Source organism: Thermobia domestica, chromosome 9 (assembly GCF_964235325.1).
Source record: "Thermobia domestica chromosome 9, izTheDome1.hap1.1, whole genome shotgun sequence".
NCBI classification, from domain to species: Eukaryota; Metazoa; Arthropoda; class Insecta; order Zygentoma; family Lepismatidae; genus Thermobia; species Thermobia domestica.
This window is the reverse complement of record NC_137462.1, coordinates 30,225,709-30,251,066: the sequence shown is the minus strand read 5'-3', so window position 1 is coordinate 30,251,066 and position 25,358 is coordinate 30,225,709. Positions and strand designations below refer to the sequence as shown.

Here is a 25,358-nt window from a genome sequence, read left to right as displayed (position 1 = left end):
ATATACGTTGCACGGGAAAGTATTTCGGACATTTTTCCCACTCTTCTTCTGCTTACTGCTGACCAAAACCCAGTCATTGTACACACTCATGCTTTAGTAAATCTAGAAAAAAGCTGAAGATTATTGCTTCCAGTTTCGTGTGCAAGAATTTATGACTGACTTTGAACAAGCGGTAATAAATGCTACAAGAGAAACATTCCAGAAAGCAACATTACGCATTTGTTTGTTTCATTTTATCCAATTGTACAATATGAATGTATATATTTGTAACTTCACTAAAGTACAATAACAGTGTTAAAAACAATATTCATACTAGTGGACTGTAAGGCTTGATTCGTACACCACATGAATGCAACCCAATATAAATTCACTGTATTTAATGATTACAACTACAGTTTGCACAGAAAAATGATACACGAGAATAAACATGTTCACAAGGTCTTTAGTTGTAAATGTTTATGATACGATGGCTTATTGTTTGTGATATGTTGTATGATTTCGACCATGATATATGGTCCACCAAAACTGCATGTTCTTGCTGCCTCCACATTCACACACACCCTTCACCAAACAATAGAAAAGCGTTAAGCAACTTGAACACTGTTGCCAGCTAAAGGCACACACACTGTTAAATACACAAATAATCCCAAACATACTCCCCCCTGTTGGTCAGCTAAGGTCTGACCAAATAAAACAAAATGATACATATAAAAAACGAAACAAACACAAAACTTGAAGAACTGTACTTATTTTTAGATTACTCAAATCTCAATTCTAATCCTTGTTATATGGTAATGCAACTAGTTTGTTGATGGAACGTTTATATGTTCCAGTTGTAGTACGAACCGTCACTACACGAACTAAGAAATCCTTTCCTGGGAACACTTTTTCAATGATGCCCAATTTCCACTGCAAGGCAGGAACGTTGTCTTCAATCAGCAAAATTACATCTCCGACCTTGAGATTGTATTGCGGTGAAGTTGTCTTAGAGCGTTGTTGAAGACCATGTAAATAATCTCGGGACCATCTCTTCCAAATGTGTTGTTTTAGTTGTTGTATCTTCTGCCAACGAGATAAGCGGTTGTGTGGTAGATCGGTGAGGTTAGGCTTTGGTAAAGCTGTAAGTGCTTCTCCAATTAAAAAATGTCCAGGGGTGAGAACACTGATGTCGTTAGGCTCACTTGATAGCACTGTAAGTGGTCGAGAGTTGAGACAGGCCTCAATCTGTGTGAGTAATGTTGCAAACTCTTCATATGTTAACACTGCACCTTTTGTAATACGAAGTAGATGGTATTTCATTGATTTTATACCGGCTTCCCATAGTCCTCCAAAATGCGGCGAATTTGGTGGTATGAAGTGCCACTGAATTCCTTCGGTCGATGCAAAATCATGAACTTGAGAACTAAAAGGATCTGATGAAAACAGCTGATACAATTCTTTCAATTCGTTGTTGGCTCCAACGAAATTTGTGCCATTGTCGCTGTATATATTGAGACATCTTCCTCGTCTGGCTATGAATCTGCGTAAAGCTGCTATGAATGACTGCCCACTAAGATCTGTTACCAATTCCAGATGTATTGCCTTGCTGGATAAACAAACAAATAATGCAACATATGCCTTACGTACAGATCTATTTCTAACTGCTCCTGATTTTATGTAAAACGCTCCCGCGTAGTCCACGCCTACGTTTAGGAATGGTCTGGCTTGCTGCACACGAGCTGCTGGCAACTGTCCCATAAGTTGTTTTGAACCACTGGCCTTTAACTTGAAACACGTGAAGCAATGATGGATGACTTGTTTTACCACCTGTTTGCACCTGATGATCCAATATTTCTGGCGTAGTGATGATATTAATAATTGGGGTCCAGCATGAAGTAATCTTAAGTGTTCTGCTTCAACTATAAGTTTTGTTAAGTGTTGATTTGAAGGCAGAACTATTTGATGTTTGGCGTCAAACGGAAGTTGACTATTCTCCAATCTTCCTCCAACTCGGATCATGCCTTCACTATCTAAAAATGGATGTAAATTGTTCAGTTTACTTCTTGGTGGAACAATGTTTCCATCACGAAGATGCTGTAATTCGCTGTGAAATCCAATTTCTTGTGTCCATTTGATGCAAACATGGAGCGCTGTATGGAGTTCTTGTATTGAAAGACCTTTTGTTAGTTTGTTTTGCTTGTGTCTGATGTTATGAACAAAACGTCTACAATATGCTATTGTCCTAACTAACCTTGACAATTTTGAGAATCTTGTTATGGTTTCATTGCACCAATTGTCTAAAGTGACTGTCAATGTTATGGTTCCCTTACTCTCTGGAACTTGATCTGGTTGCAGTGAATCCTTACTTGTGACTGACCAATTAGATTCTAAACTAGAAAGCCATTGTGGACCGTGCCACCATAATGAATTGTCCTTTATGGAAACTGCATCTATTCCTCTTGAAATCAAATCTCCAGGGTTGTCTGAAGAAGTTACATGTTTCCAACAGCTAACGTCAGTTAAGTCTTGAATTTGAGCTACTCTGTTGGCCACGAAAGGTTTCCATTTGTTGCACGGAGAAGCTAGCCATGCCAACACGATTTGGGAGTCGGTCCATAAATGGACGCTACTTATGTTCAATTTTAAAATTGGTAAAATCTTGTGAACTAACTTTGCCAAAACAACTGCTGCGCATAACTCCAGACGTGGGAGAGTGATTTTCTTGACTGGGGCCACACGTGATTTAGCACATAATAACTTAACTGATATTTCTCCTTGTTGATTGATCGATCGCATATAAATGCAGGCTCCATATGCTCTTTGAGAAGCATCTGAAAAACCATGGATCTGAATCTCCGCTATGTTTCCTTCAACGAGTACATATCTGTCGAATTTAATCTGATTGATTAGTGGAAGTTGCTTGTGCAATTTAGTCCATTTCTTTGCTAATTCCATCGGTACACTGTCGTCCCATTGAACCTTTTGCCGCCACAATTCTTGCAAAAATATTTTGTATGAAATGACAACTGGTGAAATTACTCCTAATGGATCGAATATAGTGGCAATGATTGAAGCAATCTGGTGTTTAGTAATGCACTCTTGAACCTTGATTGTTGACGTCTTGCTTTCAACGAGAAATATATCCTTGTCTGGATGCCGTGACAATCCTAATGCCTTGACGCCTTGGCCTTTGTGGAACTGGATTGGACGCTGCACTTCTCGAAGCTCTGGCGAGATGGATTTCAATAACCTTGGATCATTCGAACTCCATTTCCTAAGTGTAAAACCTCCCTTTCCCAGTAACTCTATCAATTGCTTCTGGACCTCTAGAGCTTGCTGTATGTTGCTCATGCCACTACAAACATCGTCAATATAGAAATCTCGACATAATATTTCTGCTGCTACAGGGTAATTATGCTCTTCTTCGTCTGCTAATTGCTGTAGGCATCTCGTGTCCACAAATGAAGCACATACCGTACCATACGTTAGTGTTTTCAACTCAAAAACTTGGATCGGTTCATTTCTAGATCTTCTCCACAATATACGTTGTAATGGCGTGTCTTCTGGATGAACATTGACCATGCGATACATCTTAGCGATATCTGCAGTGAATACTATCGAATGAGTTCTAAAGCGCAAAATGATAGAAAACAAATCTTGCTGTATTGTAGGACCAACTAAGAGAATGTCGTTGAGGCTTTTTCCGCTGTCAGATTTTGCTGAAGCATCAAACACTACACGGAGCTTCGTTGTAGAGCTTGTGGGTTTAAAAACTGCATGATGTGGCAAATAGTATGCAACGCTGACGTCCTCCTTTTTACGCTCATCTATCCTTACCATGTGACCAAGATCTTCATATTCTTGCATGAATTCCGTATATTTAGCTTCAAAGTCCGGGTGTTGATCGAATTTTCTTTCCAATTGCTTTAATCTAACCAATGCCTGCTGATAAGAATCGCCTAAAACTGTACGGTCTTCAAGCAAAGGCAATCGTACAATGAAACGCCCTGTATGATCTCTTGTTGTATTCTGAACGAAATGTCGCTCACATGCAAGCTCTTCGCTTGATCTAGGTGTAACAGTAATTTCTTCTAGTTCCCAGAATTTTTGAAGTTGTTGCTGTAGATCTATGTTTGTCTTCACAAAACATGTTGTTAATGGAATATGGGGGTCACGTTCTTGAGGAATGCGTCCTGCCACGATCCATCCCAATTCTGTCTCCTGAAGCACTGGAAAATCACCTGGCCGTGTTTTGTGTCCTGACTTCATAATTATATAGAATACTTCCGCACCTAAAAGAATATCTATGTCTCCAGGCGTATTAAAAGTAGGATCTGCTAGAACAGTGTCCTTGGGAATGTTCCAATCGTCATAATTAATTCTTTCTTCCGGTAGCTTACTTGTAATGTGAGGGAGAACTGAACAACTTATATTCAATGAAAATGCGTTAACACATGAATTGACACTAATATCTACAGAGTACTTTGTATTAGATATCGCTTGATTTATACCTTGAATTGGAGTATACTGTCTATACCGTTTGATGTTCAATTGTTGCACCAAATTCTCTGTTATGAAATTGGTCTGACTAGCACTGTCTAGAAGCGCGCGACAAGGAACCAAATTTCCCTTGTTATCCCTTACTTTTACTATTGCAGTAGATAACAACACTCTTGCGTTAGGCCTAGCCTTTAATGCACAATATGACACTTGCCCTAAATTTTCACTGGAATCTGAGTTGTTACTACGCTCTTGCACCGCAGCACTGCTTACACATGGAAACCGCACTGATTTGTCCTTTGTTACGTCTACATGCAATAATGTATTGTGCTTTTTGGAACACTTTTTACAACCTCTCGATTTACAATTCTTCAAAACATGATTACTTTTCAAACAATTCATGCATAATTTATTTTTACGAATGCACTCTAACTTTTGGCTGTGTGCCGCATTCACAAAAGACGAACAAGAATATAAGGGATGCTGGCTATTACAAAATTCGCATGCATTTGAAAATGTTGATAAATAAGTCTTTGATGACTGAATACTTTTTACTTGCTTGTTTTTACGCTACTACCTTGCTTCACACCATCAATACTAGTTCTCATGTTCTCAAGCACCTGACAACGTTTCTCGAGAAACGAAAAGAATTCTGATAAAGCAGGAAAATTAGAATTCGTATTTTGAAGCTCCCATGACTTTCTAGTAGTTGCGTCTAATTTTGATACAAAGTGTTGGGTCAAAATTACGTCTGTGAGGTTTACGTTTGGCTCAAGTGCTTGTAGCGCATTTGGGCCATTCCACGCGAAAGTGAGCCTGAACCCAAATTTTCGAAAACTGTTAAAATCAATGCATTTTTACGTATACATGAAGTAAATAGAACGAAATTTACTTTTTCACAAAGAAAAACTTATTTATACTTAGAATTCACGTAAAATTTTAAGTCTGAGTTGTGAATTTGTAACATGTCAGCTGGGAGGAAAATTTTTATTCTTGTTATCGGCCACATTTTACGGTATATTATGCATGTTTGGCTGAAGTAACTTCGAGCTATTCAAGATGCTTCTTTTTGCTACAAGCTGCAGTTGAAATAGTGTTTACAGGATAAAAATTGGTTATAATATCATTAAAGATATAAACGTCAACTTGAGTGTCCTGCCCGTGACAGAAAACTACCAAAAGTTATTGTACTGAATTACTAAATTTGTGAATATGGTTCGTACTTAGTAGAAGTAACAATTTTCACGTGTACTTTACATTTACCAAATTTTGGACTAATGCTAACAATATATTTCGATTTATTTCAATTTGAAAACTTGTCCTGCCCGTGACAGTGGGAATGCCACTCGTGGGATAGTTTGTGTACATTGGTTATTCACGATAGAAAATTATTCCATGTGTACTAAAATAAAGTTTTCTAAGCATGAACATTATTTACTTAAATAGAGGATTATGTATTACTGTCAGTATGATGTTTTAACTTAAAATAAATGTCATATAAATATTATCATTAGTGTCACCTTTCTGTTCGTTTCAAGGGAGCAGTAGATGGGATTGAAGTACGTACAAAACGGCCAGTATGAAACTTTGTGAAACAAAACAAAGTAATTGTAGAATGTGCTGCTAATTTCGTAGCAGCTTTAAACTTTTCGTTTCAAAATATATCTGTTTTACTACTATCATCAGCAGAAATTGAAAAAAAAAAAAAAAAGCCGTTTTGAATAAAAGACGGGAAAATGCTCTTGTCAATTGAATGTCTCCAATCAAAACAGTTATTCCTGCAATTTGACAGCGAAAATTTGGTAGTTCGTCGAACTTTTAAATTAGAGTTTCATCCGTATAAAATCTTTCAATTTCTAACAGACTTTTATTCAGATTCTGAAAATGGTGACTCCAAAGCCATGAAGGTATCCTGAGGGACGACTTACAAGGCTTGTGTTAGACCAGCTGTTGAAGATATATAACAATAAACATTTTTGTTGATGGAATTTTTCTTTAGTGGACAGAAAAAGAAAACATAGACATGCAACTATCGCACAAAGCCCAGTAGAAGAGGACGAAGAAGTCAAGGAAATTCGTATCAAGACCGTAAGCGATTGCGGTAAAATTTTCAAGACTGTTGAAGATGTGTCTTACGTGAATTTCGATCAAATAATACCTTTGATACCAGCAGTGCTGTGCCCCGGGGGGGAGGGGGGCGAGCGTGGTTACGGCCCCGGGAGTCAAAGTAAGGGGGCGCAAAATTCAGGAGGAAAAAATAATATATATATATATATATATATATATATATATATATATATATATATATATATATATATGTATGTATATAAAATGGAAGGAAAACAAGTATTAAAAAGTGCTCAAAATCAACGAAAAGCAGAGTTTATTTTTGAAAATTTTCTTACGCATCGCGCCAACCATAGTAACGCTTTGAGGCTGGTCTGTCGATCTCACTCATATTTACGGGGGCGCCGTCGCGACGCGTTGTATACTCTCGCCCCGGGCGCTGATTTTCCACGGCACGGGCACTGGATACCAGCACCTATTTTATATACTGTTAGACAGTGTTTTGTACGAATTTCCCTACAAGGTGGGTGTAAATGGGCAAATAAAACCATTTCCTAAAGTGTAGGTGGTGAGAAATAAGTGTACGGCATATTATTATTATTAAGTGATAAAAGCGAGCCTCAAGTAAAGTAAATATAATTATTTGTGTAAAATGCTATAACAGAACAGCAGAAATTAACTTATTTTCGATTTTATTTCATTTTTGAAATCATTCTTATTGAGATGTGTGTTGATTCACACGGTGTCCTGCCCGTGACAACCATGTGTCCTGCCCGTGACGCAGTAAAGTTTAGTTTATTCATTAAATAAATATTTGGCAAATTTCTATTATGTGAAGTTTCTTTAAAAATTTCATCATTTTTACATTTCCGTTTAAATAAAAACATTTTGAGCTAAGAATTCACAGAGTTTTGTAACATTCACTTGGTGTGTCGAAAGTCACTTCTCTTTTTTGTCCCCACCCGTGACAGACATTTAGGAATTAATATTTTCTACTCTAAACAGAAAAAAATACTGAAAACATCAGCTACATATACTCCTAAGTCTGTACTGCTCATATATCATACAATTAGCAGAATTTATGTTGTACTTTTAGAAATATACAACTTTAAAGCATCAAAAATGTCGTGTAAATGTCCTGCCCGTGACGATGGAATGGCCCATTTATATTACTAGCAGCTGTATTTATAAAAGCGCGAAGTTCACTTACATTTTCTTTATACACTGGCTTGATTTGTAGTATTTCGTGAATGTAAGAAGAAGCAATTAGCTTTTTATTTGAATACCTGTCAACGAGTAATTGCCATGCTACTGAATAATTTGTTTCGGTAATTGGTAAATTTTCAATTAGGTTTAACGCTTCGCCCTTAAGAGAAGTTCGGAGGTACTGAAACTTCTGTACTGTGGAAATGTCTTTATTCTCGTGAATAAGAGATGTAAAGGTATCCTTATATGATAACCAATGTTTACAGTTTCCGTCAAATGCAGGCAACTGTATGACCGGTAATTTAACTTGTGCGCTACTGCTAGTGCTATTATTAACAGCTGATTCTTTATTTCCATGTTTTAAAACAAGTGCTTGCATTTGAGCCTCTAAAGAAAAATACACATTTTCAATTTCTGCACGAACGTTTACTGCTTCCGCTTCGGGTTCGATTTGATCAATTTCAATAGTATCTTGCACCTCCTGCAACTTTGACCAGACGTTATTTAGATGTTTTAAGCGTGCACGTATTTCTTCTATATTGCCTTCATTTGGATCAAAGGCCTGAACAAAAGTGTTTATTCTGGTTAACTGGCCTCTGTATGCAGATCTTTGCCTTAAAAGACGCTGGTGTGATTCACTCATGATTAAATGCTACGCAGAAATATGAAGAATAAAAAACTACTGACCTGAAGTTGATGTTTTGTTTTCTTTTTTACCTATGAAATATACTCCAGAAGCCTGGTCCTGGTACAACAGCTGTCCGCCTACACAAAACGTGATTAGTGTCCAACGTACGTGATAACACCACATATAGGTCGACACAAACACATTTCTCTTCACAACAGCACAGAACAATTCTCAGAAATCTTCGCACTCATGTGGCCCGGATAGGACCAATGTACAATCCGCGGCAAAAAACCTGCAACATGAGGATGTAAGTTTATTGTGAAACTACGGCTAACAGCACAGGGAATGAACATAACGTCTAAGTGGAAAGAATCACGCCAGCATAAACCTCGGCCTCCTCCCGTGCACACTTATTTTCGAACAAAAGACTTCGTCATTTCACAATAAACTTATATGCTCATGTTGCAGGTTTTTTGCCGCGCATTGTACAATAGGTGTGTATATATTTGTAACTTCACTAAAGTACAATAACAGTGTTAAAAACAATATTCATACTAGTGGACTGTAAGGCTTGATTCGTACACCACATGAATGCAACCCAATATAAATTCACTGTATTTAATGATTACAACTACAGTTTGCACAGAAAAATGATACACGAGAATAAACATGTTCACAAGGTCTTTAGTTGTAAATGTTTATGATACGATGGCTTATTGTTTGTGATATGTTGTATGATTTCGACCATGATATATGGTCCACCAAAACTGCATGTTCTTGCTGCCTGCATTTTTGCCGATCCCAAACGTTTCAGCATTCTTGCCAATTTGATGTCGAGAACATAATCCAAACAACCCCTGCGGGGCTTCTAACCCGTTCCTACTACTACTACTACTACTACTACTACTACAACTACTACTACTACATTAGCTGTGGATCTATATAGTACAAGGGCAAACGTACTACTACTACTACTACATTTGCTGTGGATCTATATAGTACAAGGGCAAACTTATTTTAATGAAAATTTTAAAACAATGATCGTTAAATCACTTTTTGAATATTATTTTGGTTTTTAATCTTATTTTTAACGAAAGAAGTGTTATAAACATTTTTAAAAGTAGTAAAAAAAAACTGTCCGTAGGCAGGATTCGAACCCTCGCCAAAAACTTTTCGTTACTAGCATGCTACGCTAAACCACTCGGCCACCAGAGCCGACAACAATTCCCATTTACTTTGTGCTATATGTAGATCATGTCTTGTGATATCTCATCTGTATCGACCAATCAGATCAGAGGATATGCTGAAACGTTTGGGATCCGCAAATATGCTTGCTGCCTCCACATTCACACACACCCTTCACCAAACAATAGAAAAGCGTTAAGCAACTTGAACACTGTTGCCAGCTAAAGGCACACACACTGTTAAATACACAAATAATCCCAAACACCAATCTATATGGAGAAAGGTATAAAATATTGTTTTGACTCCACTTTATAAGGCTGATGATATGAGGAAATAGGTTAGAAGAGCAGATCCACGTCCACTCGTTCCTTTCGAAGACATTCTTGATGAATTTCCATATATACAAGAGCATGTATCCGATACAAGCTTAATGCTGATAAGTTCGGTTAGGCCGTGTGGATGGTGATGGGATGATTGGTGGAATGAATAAGGTGGGAGGAAACGGGAGAACCTCAAGAAAACCCACGCGTGCGAGTCAAATAAGAGTAGGGGTTTGATATTAATTTGTATTTAAAAAAAAATGTAAGATGCTTTACGTAAGTTATATAAGACAGTTGAATCATTTTCTATTTTCACACCAATTATTCTCAAACTTTCTGCAGGTTTGACTGTAATCATTATTATTTTAATAATTTTCTGTCTCCTTTATTTTGACCAATATTGCTAAGCACGTTTGAAATTTACAACCAAAATATTAATGTTTAGGAATTTTGTCTAATATAAAGTTTAGGAAATCGTGCTAAAAATAAATTCAAATAAAATTTTAAATTTCTTTTGTCTTTGCAATTTAAAAATAGTTTCACGGTTCATTTTATTTAAGCAGGTCTTGATAGTCTTTTTCGCCTCTCAGAAAAAAAGGTTGGAAACCATTGGTTTATTGGATCTACTACTGAAAAAAAAAAAAGTGCCAAAGTCTGAGAATCCATTGAGAAACTTAAAACTCGGTGACTATGGCTGAATTACAGAAACTACGCCACTGGCTACTCTTTCTTTGTGAATTGGTGGATTTACTCAGAAAATTTCCACTTACTGGCACTCGAATTCTTATTTACACCTATATTTATCATTAGAACGAAGGTTTAATTATCTCTTCAAACCAAAATGATCTTGTCCAAACCAGGCCCGCAACCAGCCACAGAGGTTTGGGGGGCATGAATAAGATAGGGGGAGGGGAATCTCATTAACAATTCTCTTACAAATGTCTACATTTTGTTTTCTGTATTAATGATGGTATTTTGTATTGAAGTCTGGGGGGCACGAAAACTTTAGGGGGGCAGACTCCCCTAGCCCCCTCTAGTTGCGGGCCTGGTCCAAACAAAATAATTATACTATACTGTCTATACTTTACTTATTTGAATTCCAAGAAGAAGAAAAATATATTAAAAATGAAAAGATTGAAATATTAAATTTTGTGTGTGTACAATAGTCGAGCAATCGCCCTCGTAAAGAAGGTGAGAAATATGGCATTTACCGTCTGCACAATCTGCCCGCCTTTTCATTTGGTTGCATGTGGGGTGCGTGGACGTGAATTGCACCGCGGGGCGCCTAATCAGTGGGTGGAAGCCTCTGACATAATGGTCGTCTCAGACAAAGGATATTAGCCATTGTAACAAGAGGAGAAGGTCTTCTGCAGCCTTTCATGACACCTGACAACCGATTGAACGGATTTCTGATGATAAAAATGGAAACAAAAGAAGAACTAACAGCGGAATAGGATTACGGACTACGACTTCTGCCAAGAGTGAAGAGAACTGGGAGTGAAAAGAAGAATCTGAGAAAATAAGACAAAGAAAAATCAATACAGAAAAGTTCAATAAGAAACTCTAGCCATAGTTCTATGCATTTCTGGTTACAAAAGTTGTAAGTTTTTCCAGTAGGCTATAGGGGTGTTAAACGGGTCAAACGACTCCCTTTGGGTAGGGTTTCCATACTTTTTTGATCCAAAATACGGACAAGCCTTAAAATGACGACCCATTACAGATACGGTGCCCAAACACAGAACAAATGTTTTGAAATTTCTTATCTAAAAATCATCTTTATAGGTTATCACACGATTATTTACTGTATAATACTTAAAACCAGTGGCGTATTTACGATTTTGTTTCGGGAGGGGCTTTGCTAATTTTCGAGGGGGGGGGGCTTTGCCTGGAAATGTAAAAATTCTGCAAGATATTTCATTTACTTTATTGTAAGATTTCGTGGGGGGCTTAAGCCCGGAAGCCACCCCCCTAAATACGCCAATGCTTAAAACACTGTTGGAAAATCACGTTTTATAATTTTTCATTAACAGAAATATAATAAATTATGCCATTAAATTGCGTATATTAAATCTAACCAAAAGAACCTGGAATGGAAAATTGAGACACTTTTTTAAACACATAAACTACTTTATTAATCTATATATATAAAAGAGAACGTACAAATCCTTTGTTCCCTCATCACGCTAATACGGCTGAACCAATTTCTTTTATTTTTGGGGGGTTATTAGGATTTGGACCCTAGATGGTTTTTATCATATCACTTTAATTTTTAATTACCAGTGTCTTGAGATAATTGACCATTCAAGTGTCCATAACGTACAAATCCTTTGTTAGATCATCATAGGTAAAAATAAACGTATTTATATGCAACCCGCATGACCGTGTCACTCGGCGGGTTAACATAAATGACAGGCGCTATAATGTTAGCATTTACTGCAATCACTTGAAAGCGAAAAAGTAAAAATTATCTAAGTAACAAAGTTTATTGCGTTCCGGGGTGACCGCAGCGAAGCGGGGCGGGTTAACATAAATGACAGGCGATATAATGTTAACATTTAATGCAATCTTCTATGGTTTTTATCATATCACTTGAAAGCGAAAAAGTAAAAATTATCTAAGTAACAACGTTTATTGCGTTCCGGGGTGACCGCAGCGAAGCGGGGTGAACGCTGCTAGTAGTAACTAAAATATAAGTTATATGATGTAAACACAATTCTTTTCGTCCGAGATTTTAGCGATTCCCAAATTTTCGGGGAGCTTCAAAAACTGTCAAATACGGACATTTTCCTATTTCATGCTTTGTACGATACGGACACGGACACACAACCAAAAATTCAAACAGTTCGTACAAAATACGGACATATGGCAACCCTACTTGTGGGAATCGAATAGTTTTAATTTTCAAATAAAAATGTCTATTTTTTTTAAACTGGCATTTCTAATTAAAACAATCTGTAAGATAGCACTTAAAAAAAAAAACGTATGTTTTCATTCACTAGAAATTATATTAGGCTACAATGGAAATTATATTTCTGAGCTTTCAGAATCTGTAGCCATTGTGGTCTATCATGTATGAGTGATGACCTCTCTCGGTGATTACACTATCCGGAGAGATGAGGAAGGAAGAAATTGTCCTGAGACCTTTATGTTAGATACCATCCCAGCATTTGCCTGGCGCAAATGAGGAAAAACCAGAGAAACGCCAGTCAAAATGACTGGCCTGGAAAAAAGCTTTTAAATCTTTTCGAACGAGTGTCACTCCTCTTCAATCAAACCCGGGACTACTCACATCAAAGGCGAGAGCGTTTGCGACTACGCTTCGTCGAGTCACTTTTTTTATTCATATTTTAGTACTATGTGAGTACAGTAGAAACTCGATTAACCGTCACCCTCGGGACCGGGACCATGACGGTTAAGCGAATAGACGGATAACAGAAATGTCGTTATAAACCTTTACAGTAAATAGATTTAAAAGGTTCTGGAAAAAATAAATAACCTTACACAAGTGAATAATACTTATAATGATTGAACAGGACCAGAGTAAACCGTATTCCTTCCATGTTACACTAATATAGGTTCGTCTTGAAAATAATTCATAACAGTTTGGAATTTAATTTCTAGCATCTTGAGTGTTTCAAGTCCATGCTTTTCTCCATAAGGGTTTCAGTACTGTACCAAGTTTTTGTGTGGAAACTAGCATGACCGGAAGTGATGCATGACTATTTCAGTCTATTTCGCTTACACTTTATTCGTGCTCTGCACGGCGCACGGCGTCAATGACGGCACATTTAAAGTACAGTACTGTCCGGAGCAGTGCCGGATAACAGAGAGTGACGGTTAAAAGAGTAACGGTGAATCGAGTTTCTACTGTACTATAACTATCGTTTTGACAAATTCTAACATTTGTTGGTATTTTGCGTTCTTGTAAACGTGAAATCGGATCAAAAGAATAGTGCATCGTTACAGTAAATGTATGCTAAGAATAGATACATATATCGCATAGAGAAATTAGTGTATTTTTAAAGTGGGCTACTGAAGTGATAGAACTTATGTATCTTTTCATAATTATGTTACGTAGGATGAAGAAGACGGATGATTAAAGAAATTGAATGATAATAAAATAATTAGTAGATTGAGGGAATAAGAAAAAATATGGAAGAACTCCGAGAAACCTCATGGATACGGTGTTATTCATCACAAACACGCAGAATTTTGCTAAGACTGTCACATAATGATCCCCATGGACAATTGATAGAACAAGTAAGAAATTGCGTTGCTAATCTAAAAAAAATGTCAGTCTCGCGAGTTCTTATACCGCTTACGGCACAAGTGTTGTGTATTGGCCTTTCACTACACATTTCATCATTATTATTCATTTTCCAACTTCTCAATCCCCCCCCCCTTCCAAGTAAGTTTATCGTGGACCAAATCGTATTCCGTGTTCTCGGGGTATCTCTTGTTTCTTCCCAGAATATCATTCCACTATAATTCTTCCATAATCATTCACTTGCCTCAAAAAGGGCAGACTTGTGGAACGTTGTACAAAAAGATTTCATTTCATTTTCACATCTCTCTCTCTCCTTTCACACAAATGGCAGAACGTGCAACATAAATGTAAACAATACAATGCAATTTAACTACCACAATGATTAGATTGTTTACAGCAGAGAGAGTGCCTATAATAGAACTTACCGTTCAAGAAGTAATAAAATATTTTAGCATTAAAAAAATGCTAGATTATCATGATGTTGCAGCTACGTATTTGTGTTAAACACATCAAGAGCAATACTTTTGTGCTGTAATAGAATCTAATTTCAGTAAAAAGTGCCTTCCGCCCCCGAGTGGGCTCGAACCACCAACCTTTTGGTTAACAGCCGAACGCGCTAGCCGATTGCGCCACGGAGGCTGATGACTAATGAACGCAATGATTCTCCTGTCTCTATGCCACGCTTCTTGTATGATTCGTGAATTGAAAAATATCATGATAAGAATTGTATAGGTAATCGATAAAATAATATTAGATCGCATCCCAAATAGTGTTCAGATCGTTGGCACATCGTTGGGGATCAGTGAATCCGTTGAAAAAGTGTTGGGACAACATCTGTGCTGCTTTTGGTGTAGTTAGGAGGAGTAAAATTCTCTATAGAGGGAAAATTTCTTTACCCGCAAAATGGAGAAACTTCAAAATCGATAACAAAGAAAATGAATGGTATTCTGAAACTTAGGCTAGGGTTAGTGTAAACACCTTTACAGAAAAAAAAAAAAAAATAACGTCCCAAGACTATGCACCGAGACTAAAGGTGACGGTGATAATGACATTAATGATAACAGTAGGGGATAATTGTGTAGGAGAATGGGTCCAGAAATATTTAACCTAAACTAAACCAATCACTTACTTTGCGTCAAGAAAGTCAATGATAGAATGAAATGGAAGAACCTCGAGAAAACCCACGCACACATTGTTTGTCCACAACAACGCTGGCGCGGGCTAGAATTCAGTATGAACCTTACGCACCAGATTAATTGCTTGTGTATAATAAGAACTAGTAATTGGATTCCCTAGTGAAAAGCGTACATACCTTCAGGGATTTTAGTAAATCTTTTAGTAGACCCTATTAGTAGAGAGGATATGAAGTGCGAAGTGAAATAAAAGTAAGAATAAGGATAGCGAAAGTAACATTTAGGAGGAACAATAAATAAAGAGATTAAAAAAAAAACTCACGTTTTGTGCGGAGTAGTGTTCTCTTTTGGGCTGAAATTTGAGCATCGCAAAAACGATTTAAAAAAAAAAAAACTAGAGGCCTAGAGGGTGTTTTTCAGTGATTCAATCACAGTCTGCGCCAGCATTAGAGTGGGCAAACACTGTGTGTGGGGGGGAATTTCCTCCAGGTTCTTCCGTTTCATCCCACTTCCCTCATTCTACCATTGATCTTCGTGCCGTAAAGCAGGCCGGTAGCCAGCCCAAAAATGTTGAGGGGGGGGGGGGCGATCGAACCACGTTATATTTCATCACAATATTATAGTTCATTTGCAAGCCTATGTAACGTAAAAATGTAGGTGGTCCGCCCCCTAGACCCCTCTTGGATACGGGCCTGCCGTAAAGTAGGTCCAAGATGTAAAACCTTAGGTTAGATTAGGTTAATTTAGTTTAGGTTTCATATTTATGGACTTATTCTCCTACACTTAACTCCTACTGTTATCCCCAGTGGCGTATTTACGATTTTGTTTTGGAAGAGGGGGGATTTTAAAGCTTTATTCCAGGAAATGTGAAAATTCTGCAAGATATTTCATTTACTTTAATATAGTAAATAAAATTTCGAAGAGGTTGGGTAAACCCGGAAGCCCGCTTAAATACGCCACTGGTTATCTTTCATCTTATTATCACCGTCTCCCTTACTGTCGGTGCATAATCTTGGGACGTTAATTTTGTTTAAGCCGTTTGTTATGCAATAATCCTAGTCTAGATTTCAGAATACCATTCATTTTTTTAATTACCGATTTTGAAGTTTCTTTCGGAGGAAAGGAGTTTTCCTTCTATAGCTTGGACAATTAATTCTCATAACCACATCAAAAATAGCACAGATGTTGTCCTAATACTTTTCCAATGAATTTTCTGACCCCCAACGTTGCGCCAACGATCTGTCCAACTTGGGATGCCAACTAATATTATTTTATCGATTAGCTGTAAGATAGCATGTTGTTTTTCAACCCATTTATCACACAGGAGCTTGAATTAAAAACAGCAGAAACGTTGCACTGATCCCTCATCAGCCTCCGTGGCGCAATCGGCTAGCGCGTTCGGCTGTTAACCGAAAGGTTGGTGGTTCGAGCCCACCCGGGGGCGCAAGTGCAATTTTTGCTAAAATGAGATTCCATTACAGAAGAAAAATTACTATTTGTATTATGTTAAAGACACATATATAGCTGCAACATCATGATGATTTAGCACTTTTTAAGCTAAAATGTTACTATTTCTTGAACACTAACAGTAAGTCTTATTATTGGCACTTTCTCTGCTGTAAACAATGTAGTCATTGTGCTACTTAAATTACATGGGTTAAGTTTAGAGTTGCCCCTCCGTTTTTTTTATATATATATATAAAAATTTTGGGGTTCTTATGTGATATTTAGATGTGTAAGTTTGGCAGTATGTTTATTATGAGGAAAGTTATGTAGAAGTGGGTACTATTTGCAAGATGTGGAAGGTTTCGCTGATTCAGTAGCATGGTAGTCGTATAGGACGGCGAATGGGTGCGTTGAATAAGATATTTCCGCATTGCGTTTTATAGAATTATATAAGAATAACGTAGAGAATTATTAATTTTGGTAATAGTATACATGAGAATGTCGTGATCTGCGTTTCTTCTGTGTTCTATTACCACTTCTACATGAAATACCATAAATTTTTTACGTAGTGCAATAGTAAGAAGTATCCATGTGTACAAGACATGCGATATGCGTTAAATTCCTCCTCCCCCCCCCCCTCACACATAGTCATAGATAAAGTACAAGGGCACTACACATGCAGTACAGGTACGTTCTTTTTTATTTTCGTATCAGTCGATAAGTAAATCAAAGTCGCTTTGTTACCCCCTTGGTAAGTACGTAGATACTCAATGAATAATCCCTAAAAGTATGAGCGTCCAGCTCCTTCGGGAACTGACGCGGCTTTACGTATACTATATCCTTAATTTTTTATGAGAACCACGTATTACTGAATCTAAGTGATAATTGAAGCTTCTATGAAAACTGGGTTTAGTCACTGTTCTAGTCTGACTAAAGTCTTACCAGCTAACCTACCTTAAACTAACCAAACCTAACCTAAACTAACCTAACCTAACAATGTTTAGTGTTTCAATTGCTTTATTGTAGGTTTAAAACTGGAGGGGTAACTCTAAACTTAAGCCAATTACATTGTACTGTTTAGATTTACGTCCCACGTTCTGCCGTTTGCGCGAAATGAAAGGGTAAAAAAAATGAAAATTAAATTAAATTTTTCAGTTTAACATCCCACGTGTATGGCCTTTAGGCTAAGGGAGACGGATGATTAAGGCAAGTGAATGATGATGGAAGAATTAGTGAAATGATAAAGTGGGAAGAAACGGAAAGGACCCGAAAAATCCACTTAATACGATTAATAAGGCAGATATAAACTTGAACTACCTTTTATTATACTGGTACGGTAAATCTCTAAACCGATGTTAACCAAGAGAAGTAATCCACTTCGAAACTTATAAACAGTAACATCACATACTCTTGTCTTGTCTTGTCTTCTACACCGTTATCGGTGTTTTTATAGAGCATCAGCTTTCGTCAAGTATGCTATAAATGCGTGTAAATTGATTTTTTTTTTTGACATTGTAACTTAATTTTACAAATGGCGGAACAGTGACGACGCCAGCTTTAAGTTATTAGGGGGGCAAAGGAGGGGCAGATACATTTTCGGGGGGGGGGACGGCTATTTGGCATACCAAAAATGACATATTTATTACGTTTGACTTATTTTACATTACATTGTGCATTTCGTTGCTGTTTTCATATTGGACTTATATGATTATAAATTAAACTTATTTCAAGTAAAATTTATAACTGACAAATAAGTAACATCTGCACATGAAATATTTTTCAATGAAACTTCCCAAGCCTGAATGTAAATTGAATTACTTTCGCGTATGCTACAAGTAACACATGCGTCTAGTACTATATGCTACGTATCTCTCTCTCTCTCTCTCTCTCTCTCTCTCTCTCTCTCTCTCTATATATATATATATATATATATATATATATATATATATATATATAGAGAGAGAGAGAGAGAGAGAGAGAGAGAGAGAGAGAGAGAGAGAGAGAGAGAGAATTTTCGAGGAGCTGCTGAAAATGTCGTAGTTCAATCCAGAAGGAGTGTAGGTACTAGGTAGAAAAATGAAACATAGTTTAGAGAAACATATCTATGTATGTATATACAAATTCAAATTTTCATGTTAATAACGAAATTCTTATTGTTTCTCAGACCTCTGAAGTGATTATGTGTGCCCAAACATAATTTTACGAACAACCAGATCCTAACTGTTATAACATGTTTGTTCCACCAAGGGAAGTCACTGAAGTAAATTAATAAGGAAATCAGTGAAACACAACAGGACTCTCCTCTGTTATATACAGTGGTGAAGAAGTAAGTGGCTTAGTATAAACGTGGCGATTTCTCAACAAATTATGCTTTACATCCATAATGATTAAAAGCAATGACTCTTCCCGAAATCATGGATGCAATTTGAGACATTATTTTGAAAATTGCAGCATTTCAGCCAGTGGTGGATATAGCCCGGGGCCGGAGGGTCTATGCCACCCCAGTTTTTGAGTGCCAAAAATAATTTAAGCTATTATTTATGTTTTTTAAAGTGTATAGTAAACTCACGATATACTTATTATAGCCTGAGGTCTGGCTGCACCTCGCTTTCTCAGAAAAACCTCTCACCTCGTTTTTACCTTCTCAGCAAAACTTGTGTCAGAGATTGTGGGCATTTCTTCGGAACGCGTCGGTAGCATAATTCAGAATGGCTTGGGTATGCGCAAGTTCTCGACATAATGGGTTCCCAAAAAATTTGTCAGGAGAATAAAAGAGTGACGGCATTAAGAGAAGTCTTCTTCCAGTTTGACCGTAACGAATAATAACCATGGACGAAATATGGTTCTACCACTATGATCCTGAAACGAAACAACAGTCAGTGGAGTAGTAGCACTCATTTCTCCCTCGCCCCAAGAAGTTCAAGACACAGAAGTAGGTTGAGAAACTGTTTGCAACATTCTTCTGGGATACGTATGGAGTTTTACTCGTAGACTACCTCCGCTACGGTCAGATATTTAATCCAGAATCTCTGCATTACTTACAAAACTGAAAGAAAAATTCGAAGTTCAACGCCGCGGAAAATGAAAAGAATGAAATTCTGTTCCTTCAGGAGAATACACCTGTCCATCAAGCCCCTGCGAACACAACTGACATTGCATAATCTAGGATTTCAATGTCTAGATCATCATTCTTATTCCGCAGATTTAGCTCCGTCTAACTATTACGTGTACTTATTTTCCAAACTTAAATAACACTTGAAAGGACGTCATTTTAGATCTGATAGGGGTAGTGCTACGAACAGTGGTGCGAGAAAATCTTCAGATTTTTTAACTTTTTTGCAAAAACTGGAGCACTGTACAAGGTAGTATATTGACTCCGGGGAAGTGTAGAAGAAGTAAAACTTCACCATTCCACGTGCGCTCCTGGGTCGGGCTACGAATTTTTCAGCAGTTCCTAGTCAATATGGTAGACGTCACGTCAGTACTTTCAAACAAAATAAGTAAGGGAGCACTAGTGTAAACCAATTACTAAATAAAAATCAGCACTCTGACAATACGTTTTATTGGGAATCAATTTAATTCCATAAATTTATTATCATCAATGCAGGAAGGGAAAACACAACCATTTTTATCCTATTCAAAAAATTAAGCCCTGGTATTTGCAAACTAAGCTGTTATAAGCACATCTTCTGTATATTGAAGGCCGAGAATACTGTTTCAGAAAAAAGGTATATAGAACCTCTAAATAAAACAAAATATGAAACTGAAAACTTCAAACCTGGATAAATATAAACAAGTTGCGTGACTGTTTTTACCTTTCTTTTGTTCCCTTCGAAGTTGATCCAATGAGAAAACAAATCGACCAAATCTAGTATTGTTCGCCAGGTACAATAATTACAAATCATAAGAAAGAAGTATAACTAAAATTTACCTCAAAAGCGCTAAATTAGAAAACAGAAGTATGCGTGCATACCCAGACGCTCAAAGAAGAAAGCTTGAGAACTAACCCTTAAGAGATCCGGGGTTTTGGGGCTATTTTTTAGACTTTCAGTCAAACAGCTACTGCATCGTCACTATTTATCCTAGGATCATGGTTCATACCTCATTCCCTTCAGAATAGAGCTGGCTTTCAAATGATACCACTTGCATGCTCATACCTTATACCAGGAGCGGGGAAAATGATGTCAAAGGGAAAATTTTGGAGGGATTTTTTTTCTCGCACTTTGAGCCCCCCTGGAGCAATGCTGTGTGAACGTAGCCATCTAAAAAAATCTGATAAATAGTACTTGGTATACTGAATGTGTGTGCCAAATTTCAAGTTTCTATCTTGAATACCAAGGGCGGGAGAAATTTTATCAGGAATTCCCACCATGCCCCAAATTACCGTAAAACACCCAAATTACCGAGCTTCGCTCCTGGTTGCGGATATTTCCAACTCCATCCTTCTATATTGAAGATCTGTATCCATTTTAATTTCATTTTTTTCTTGTTTCAATTCTTCTATTTCTTTTTCTTGCTTCTCAACAATTTCTTGTTGATTTTCTATGAGTTTCTTATCCTCCAGATGCGATCCCTTTTGACCGCTCATTAGATCTGCTTCAAGCATCAACTTTTCTTTTTGCAAAGCGTCATATTTGTCTTCTAAATTGTTGTTTATTTTCTCCATTTGGGTCAGTTTTCCTTCTAATTGGGACCTATCCTTGACCCAGACTGTCATCCGTTTTTTGAGTTTGTCCAGATATATGCGTCCAATTTTCTTCCAATCTAGGGTTTCTATGTAGGCAAGTTCTTGTTCATACTCATCCATTGTGTCAAAACTTATAGTTTCTACTACAGTTCTTTTTGTTGCTTGTTGTTCAGGTGATGCTTCTTCTCTACCTCTTTTTCTTTTTTCCTCATCTTCCATTTTAGTTTGGGACATAATAGGACTTGTGTTGCTTATTGGAGACTGTTTTCTTGTCTGCCTAGATTCTTTAGTACTTTTTCTACCCATAGGGGGGGGGGGTTCGCTGCATTTTAACGCCTTAATTTTACGGATAACCCGCAACACACTTACGTGTGGAAGGTTGCCTTAGATGAAATACGCCGTGTGTATTATCCAATCTGCCGTACACAACCGTCACGAGGGCTACCTAACTGCAGATAATGAACAGTTTTAAAGACTCACCTTTGTATTGGTTTCTCAACATGTAAAACCAATGTCCGGAAAATGTTGAGTCATGTGTTTTTATTTTTTTAAATTCTTTTCTCTTTGTAATGTTACGTGTAATTGTCTTTAACCCTTAAGAGATCCGGGGTTTTTGGGCTATTTTTTAGACTTTCAGTCAAGCAGCTACTGCATCGTCACTATTTATCCTAGGATCATTGTTCATACCTCATTCTCTTCAGAATGGAGCTGGCTTTCAAATGATACCACTTGCATGCTCATACCATATACCAGGAGTGGGAAAAATGATGTCAAAGGGAAAATTTCGGAGGGAATTTTTTTTTTCTCACAATTTGGGCCCCCCTGGAGCGACCCTGTGTGAACGTAGCAATCTTAAAAAAATCTGATAAATAGTACTTGGTATACTGAATGTGTGTGCCAAATTTCAAGTTTCTATCTTGAATACCAAGGGCGGGAGAAATTTTATCAGGAATTCCCACCATGCCCCAAATTACCGTAAAACACCATGATCTCAGGTAAAAAATTTCCTGAGACATCCCTAATTACCCTAGGGTCAAGTTTCGCCCATCATTCTCTTCAGAATAGAACTGCCTTTCAGGCGGTATGACTCACGTGTCTCCATCGTATCTAAGGCGGGAAAATGAGAAAAAAACGGGATTTTTTTGGGTCTAAATATCCTTTTTTCAACTTTTAGCCCCCCTGAACCTCCCCTGTTTTAACGCAGAGATCTGAAAAAAATCTGGTAAATACTACTCGGTGGGCTGAATGTTTGTGCACAACTTCAATTTTCCAGGTGCAAAAGTAAGCCCGCCAAAAAAAAAAAAAATACCGACAATGTCCCATATTCCCGTATACAGAGGGAAATTTTTAAACATTTCCTGAGATATCCCTAATTACCCTAGGGTCATGTTTCGCCCATCATTCTCTTCAGAATAGAACTGCCTTTCAGGCGGTACCATTTACTTGTCCTCATTATGTATCTAAGGCGGGAAAATCCCATGAAAGGGATTTTTTGGTAAAAATTTCCCTTTTTCAACGTTTAGCCCCTCTGTATCCCCCTGTTTTAACGCAGAAATCTGAAAAAATCTGGTATATACTACTCGGTGGACTGAATGTTTGTGCACAATTTCAATCTTCTAGGTGCAAAAATAAGCCAGCACAAAAATAGTACCGAAAATGCCCAAAATTCCCCTATACAGAAGTATATTTTGATAAAATTTCCCTGACACTTCCCTAATTACCCTAGGGCCATGTGTCGCACATCGTTCTCTTCAGAATAGAACTGCCTTTCAGGCGGTACCATTCACTTGTCTCCATCATGTATCTAAGGCGGGAAAATGAGGAAAAACGGGATTTTTGGGTAAAAATATCCCTTTTTTCAACTTTTTGACCCTCTGGATTCCCCCCCCCCTGTTTTAACCCAGAAATCTGAAGAAAAAATCTGGTAAATAGTACTTGGTGGACTGCATGTTTGTGCAAAATTTCAATCTTCTATGTGCAAAAACAAGCCCGCCAAAAATACTTTACATAACCCCCCCAAAAAGTATTACACGAAAATATACATTTTAGACTTATGACGTCATCACCTCCTATGTCTCGACACAGGAAGGTGTGAAACCATCCGTAATGTCTTCTACAATGCCTCTGGACTTGGAAAAAAAACGGACGAAAAAGCTCAAATAGGAGAGTTATAACGCAATGTACCATGAAACACCCCATATGGTACAAATTGTACCATAAGATCCCCAAAGGGCTAATCTGCTACATAGTAAATGCATGGAAAGTAGACTACAATTTGACAATGAAATTGGTTATGATACTGATATAAAATACTACATGTAGAATGTTTAAAGATTGTAGGAGTCTGGGGGGGCAGTCTAGGTGGCAATCAGGGGGGCAGAAGTAGCTACTAGGGGGGCGCTCGCCCCCCTTGCCCCCCCTCTGGCGTCGTCACTATGGCGGAAGCCGCCATTTGCATTTTTCAATCGACTTTCTAGTCGTATTACCTGTTACATATAGTATTAAATATATATTTAAATATAAATTGTTAGTTATGTAGATTGTAGTGCATAAAGAAACAATTAGACAAATCCAGGTAAGAATTGTAACGTCTTAGTCAGGTAAGAAAATGGTCAAAATCGAGGAGTTCCAGCGGGGAGAAGAGGGCCAGTTACTCAGATGTTCGGAGTGAAAATGTTGGATAAAGTGAAAAATAAATGAAATGAATACGTGTAGAGTAATTGTTAATGTATGTAAATGTTTATGTGTAATGTGTGTAGATAGTGAATGATGAATATTTTCCACTTTAACCATTTCCTCTTCGGCAGCTCACTATCGGAGTTGTTTGCACTTTCACAATCACCGCGGAACTCCTCCATCACATACTCGCACCACAAACTCAAACCAAGGTATATAAAATATATAGAACTCAAACTATATAGCAACATTTTCCAATCTTATAGCATCATATGGTACAGACCTATTACCAAGTTACCTATATTCTTTAAGTTTACTTCTTAACATGGATAATTATATTAATATTATATAATAATATTAATAATAATACATGTAATAATATATTTCCGGCGTCCTGTATAACATTTTGTAAAGGGGAAGGGCCGTAGCGTGGAAAATAAATTAAGTACTATGCAAATTAAATCAAAATTTAAATAAATTTGAATATCCTAATCTTGAAATGCTAATGTTCTAAAAAAATGTAAATAACTAGCTAAGTCGGTAGAGCTTTTAAGTTTAAGATGTTGGTAGAGCAAAATATGTAATATAAAAGATAAAGTAATTTAATGAACAAAATGAGAGTGATTTAAGATAGCATTTTAAATCAAAAGAGAGACTCTAAGTTCCAGGTCTACGTGTTTCTCTAGGTGGTTAGAGACAATACTAATTTTCACTCACACAACAACACTTGGTTGTTGGGAGACCGCATTTTACCGGACATTGACAACTCCAGGGCAGCTGAAAGGAAAGACACGATAATATCACATTGATCACATACCTTGTAAGACTTCCTGTGGAGAATGATGTGCACACGAAATTCATTGGATAAGCTTTTAATTAGGTGTAATAACACACGCAACAACACTATACACTGTGACTTACAATAAAAAAAAATAATTTTGAAATTTTCAGGATAGTTTCGCCGAAATGTTTATTTTCACTTTAAGACCTGATTTATTTAGATTAAATGTTCGTGCACGTTTTATCGCATCTTCATTGGTTCTCCTCTTCTTCCGGAGGTCCTCCTGGTCATCTTCTTGCTGCTCCCGATGGCTCTGCTATCTTCCGCTTAGCAGAACGTAGGTCCCACGGAGGTCATGTTTCTCTTCCACATTAAACATGACGATACTCTGCTTCCCTCCTGGTTCGCCGTCGGTCGAATATTCAGAGAACAATTAGCAATTCTCTGGATCTTGTGTCTGCAGTGGATCTTGGCACAGGTTGT

The 25,358-nt window shown here is 37.3% G+C and overlaps 1 protein-coding gene and 2 non-coding genes across 3 annotated transcripts; 1 reads left to right on the top strand and 2 right to left on the bottom strand.

Moving 5' to 3' along the window:
• Positions 1 to 774: 774 nt before the first annotated feature.
• Positions 775 to 21,637, bottom strand: LOC145660778 (uncharacterized). The gene is made up of 3 exons (XM_081726184.1): positions 21,249 to 21,637; positions 5,057 to 5,295; positions 775 to 4,787 (listed from the first exon to the last, which is right to left on the bottom strand). Exons 1-3 carry the CDS (start codon positions 21,635 to 21,637, stop codon positions 775 to 777), a joined length of 4,641 nt encoding a protein of 1,546 aa, XP_081582310.1.
• Positions 14,718 to 14,791, bottom strand: TRNAN-GUU (transfer RNA asparagine (anticodon GUU)). Its single transcript has one exon. It is a non-coding gene; the product is annotated as a tRNA-Asn (tRNA).
• On the top strand, positions 16,656 to 16,729 carry TRNAN-GUU (transfer RNA asparagine (anticodon GUU)). Its single transcript has one exon. It is a non-coding gene; the product is annotated as a tRNA-Asn (tRNA).
• Positions 21,638 to 25,358: the final 3,721 nt, after the last annotated feature.

Bases quoted from the DNA above. Each gene is read 5' to 3' on its own strand.
- LOC145660778 (XM_081726184.1), bottom strand. From the start codon at position 21,637: ATGGAAGATGAGGAAAAAAGAAAAAGAGGTAGAGAAGAAGCATCACCT. The intron at 5,296-21,248 runs GCAAGAAAAAGA...ATTTGGGTTCAG, and splicing joins CAACAAGAAATTGTTGAGAA to GCTCACTTTCGCGTGGAATG. The intron at 4,788-5,056 runs GTAGTAGCGTAA...TATTGCATGTAG, and splicing joins TATTGATGGTGTGAAGCAAG to ACGTAACAAAGGACAAATCA.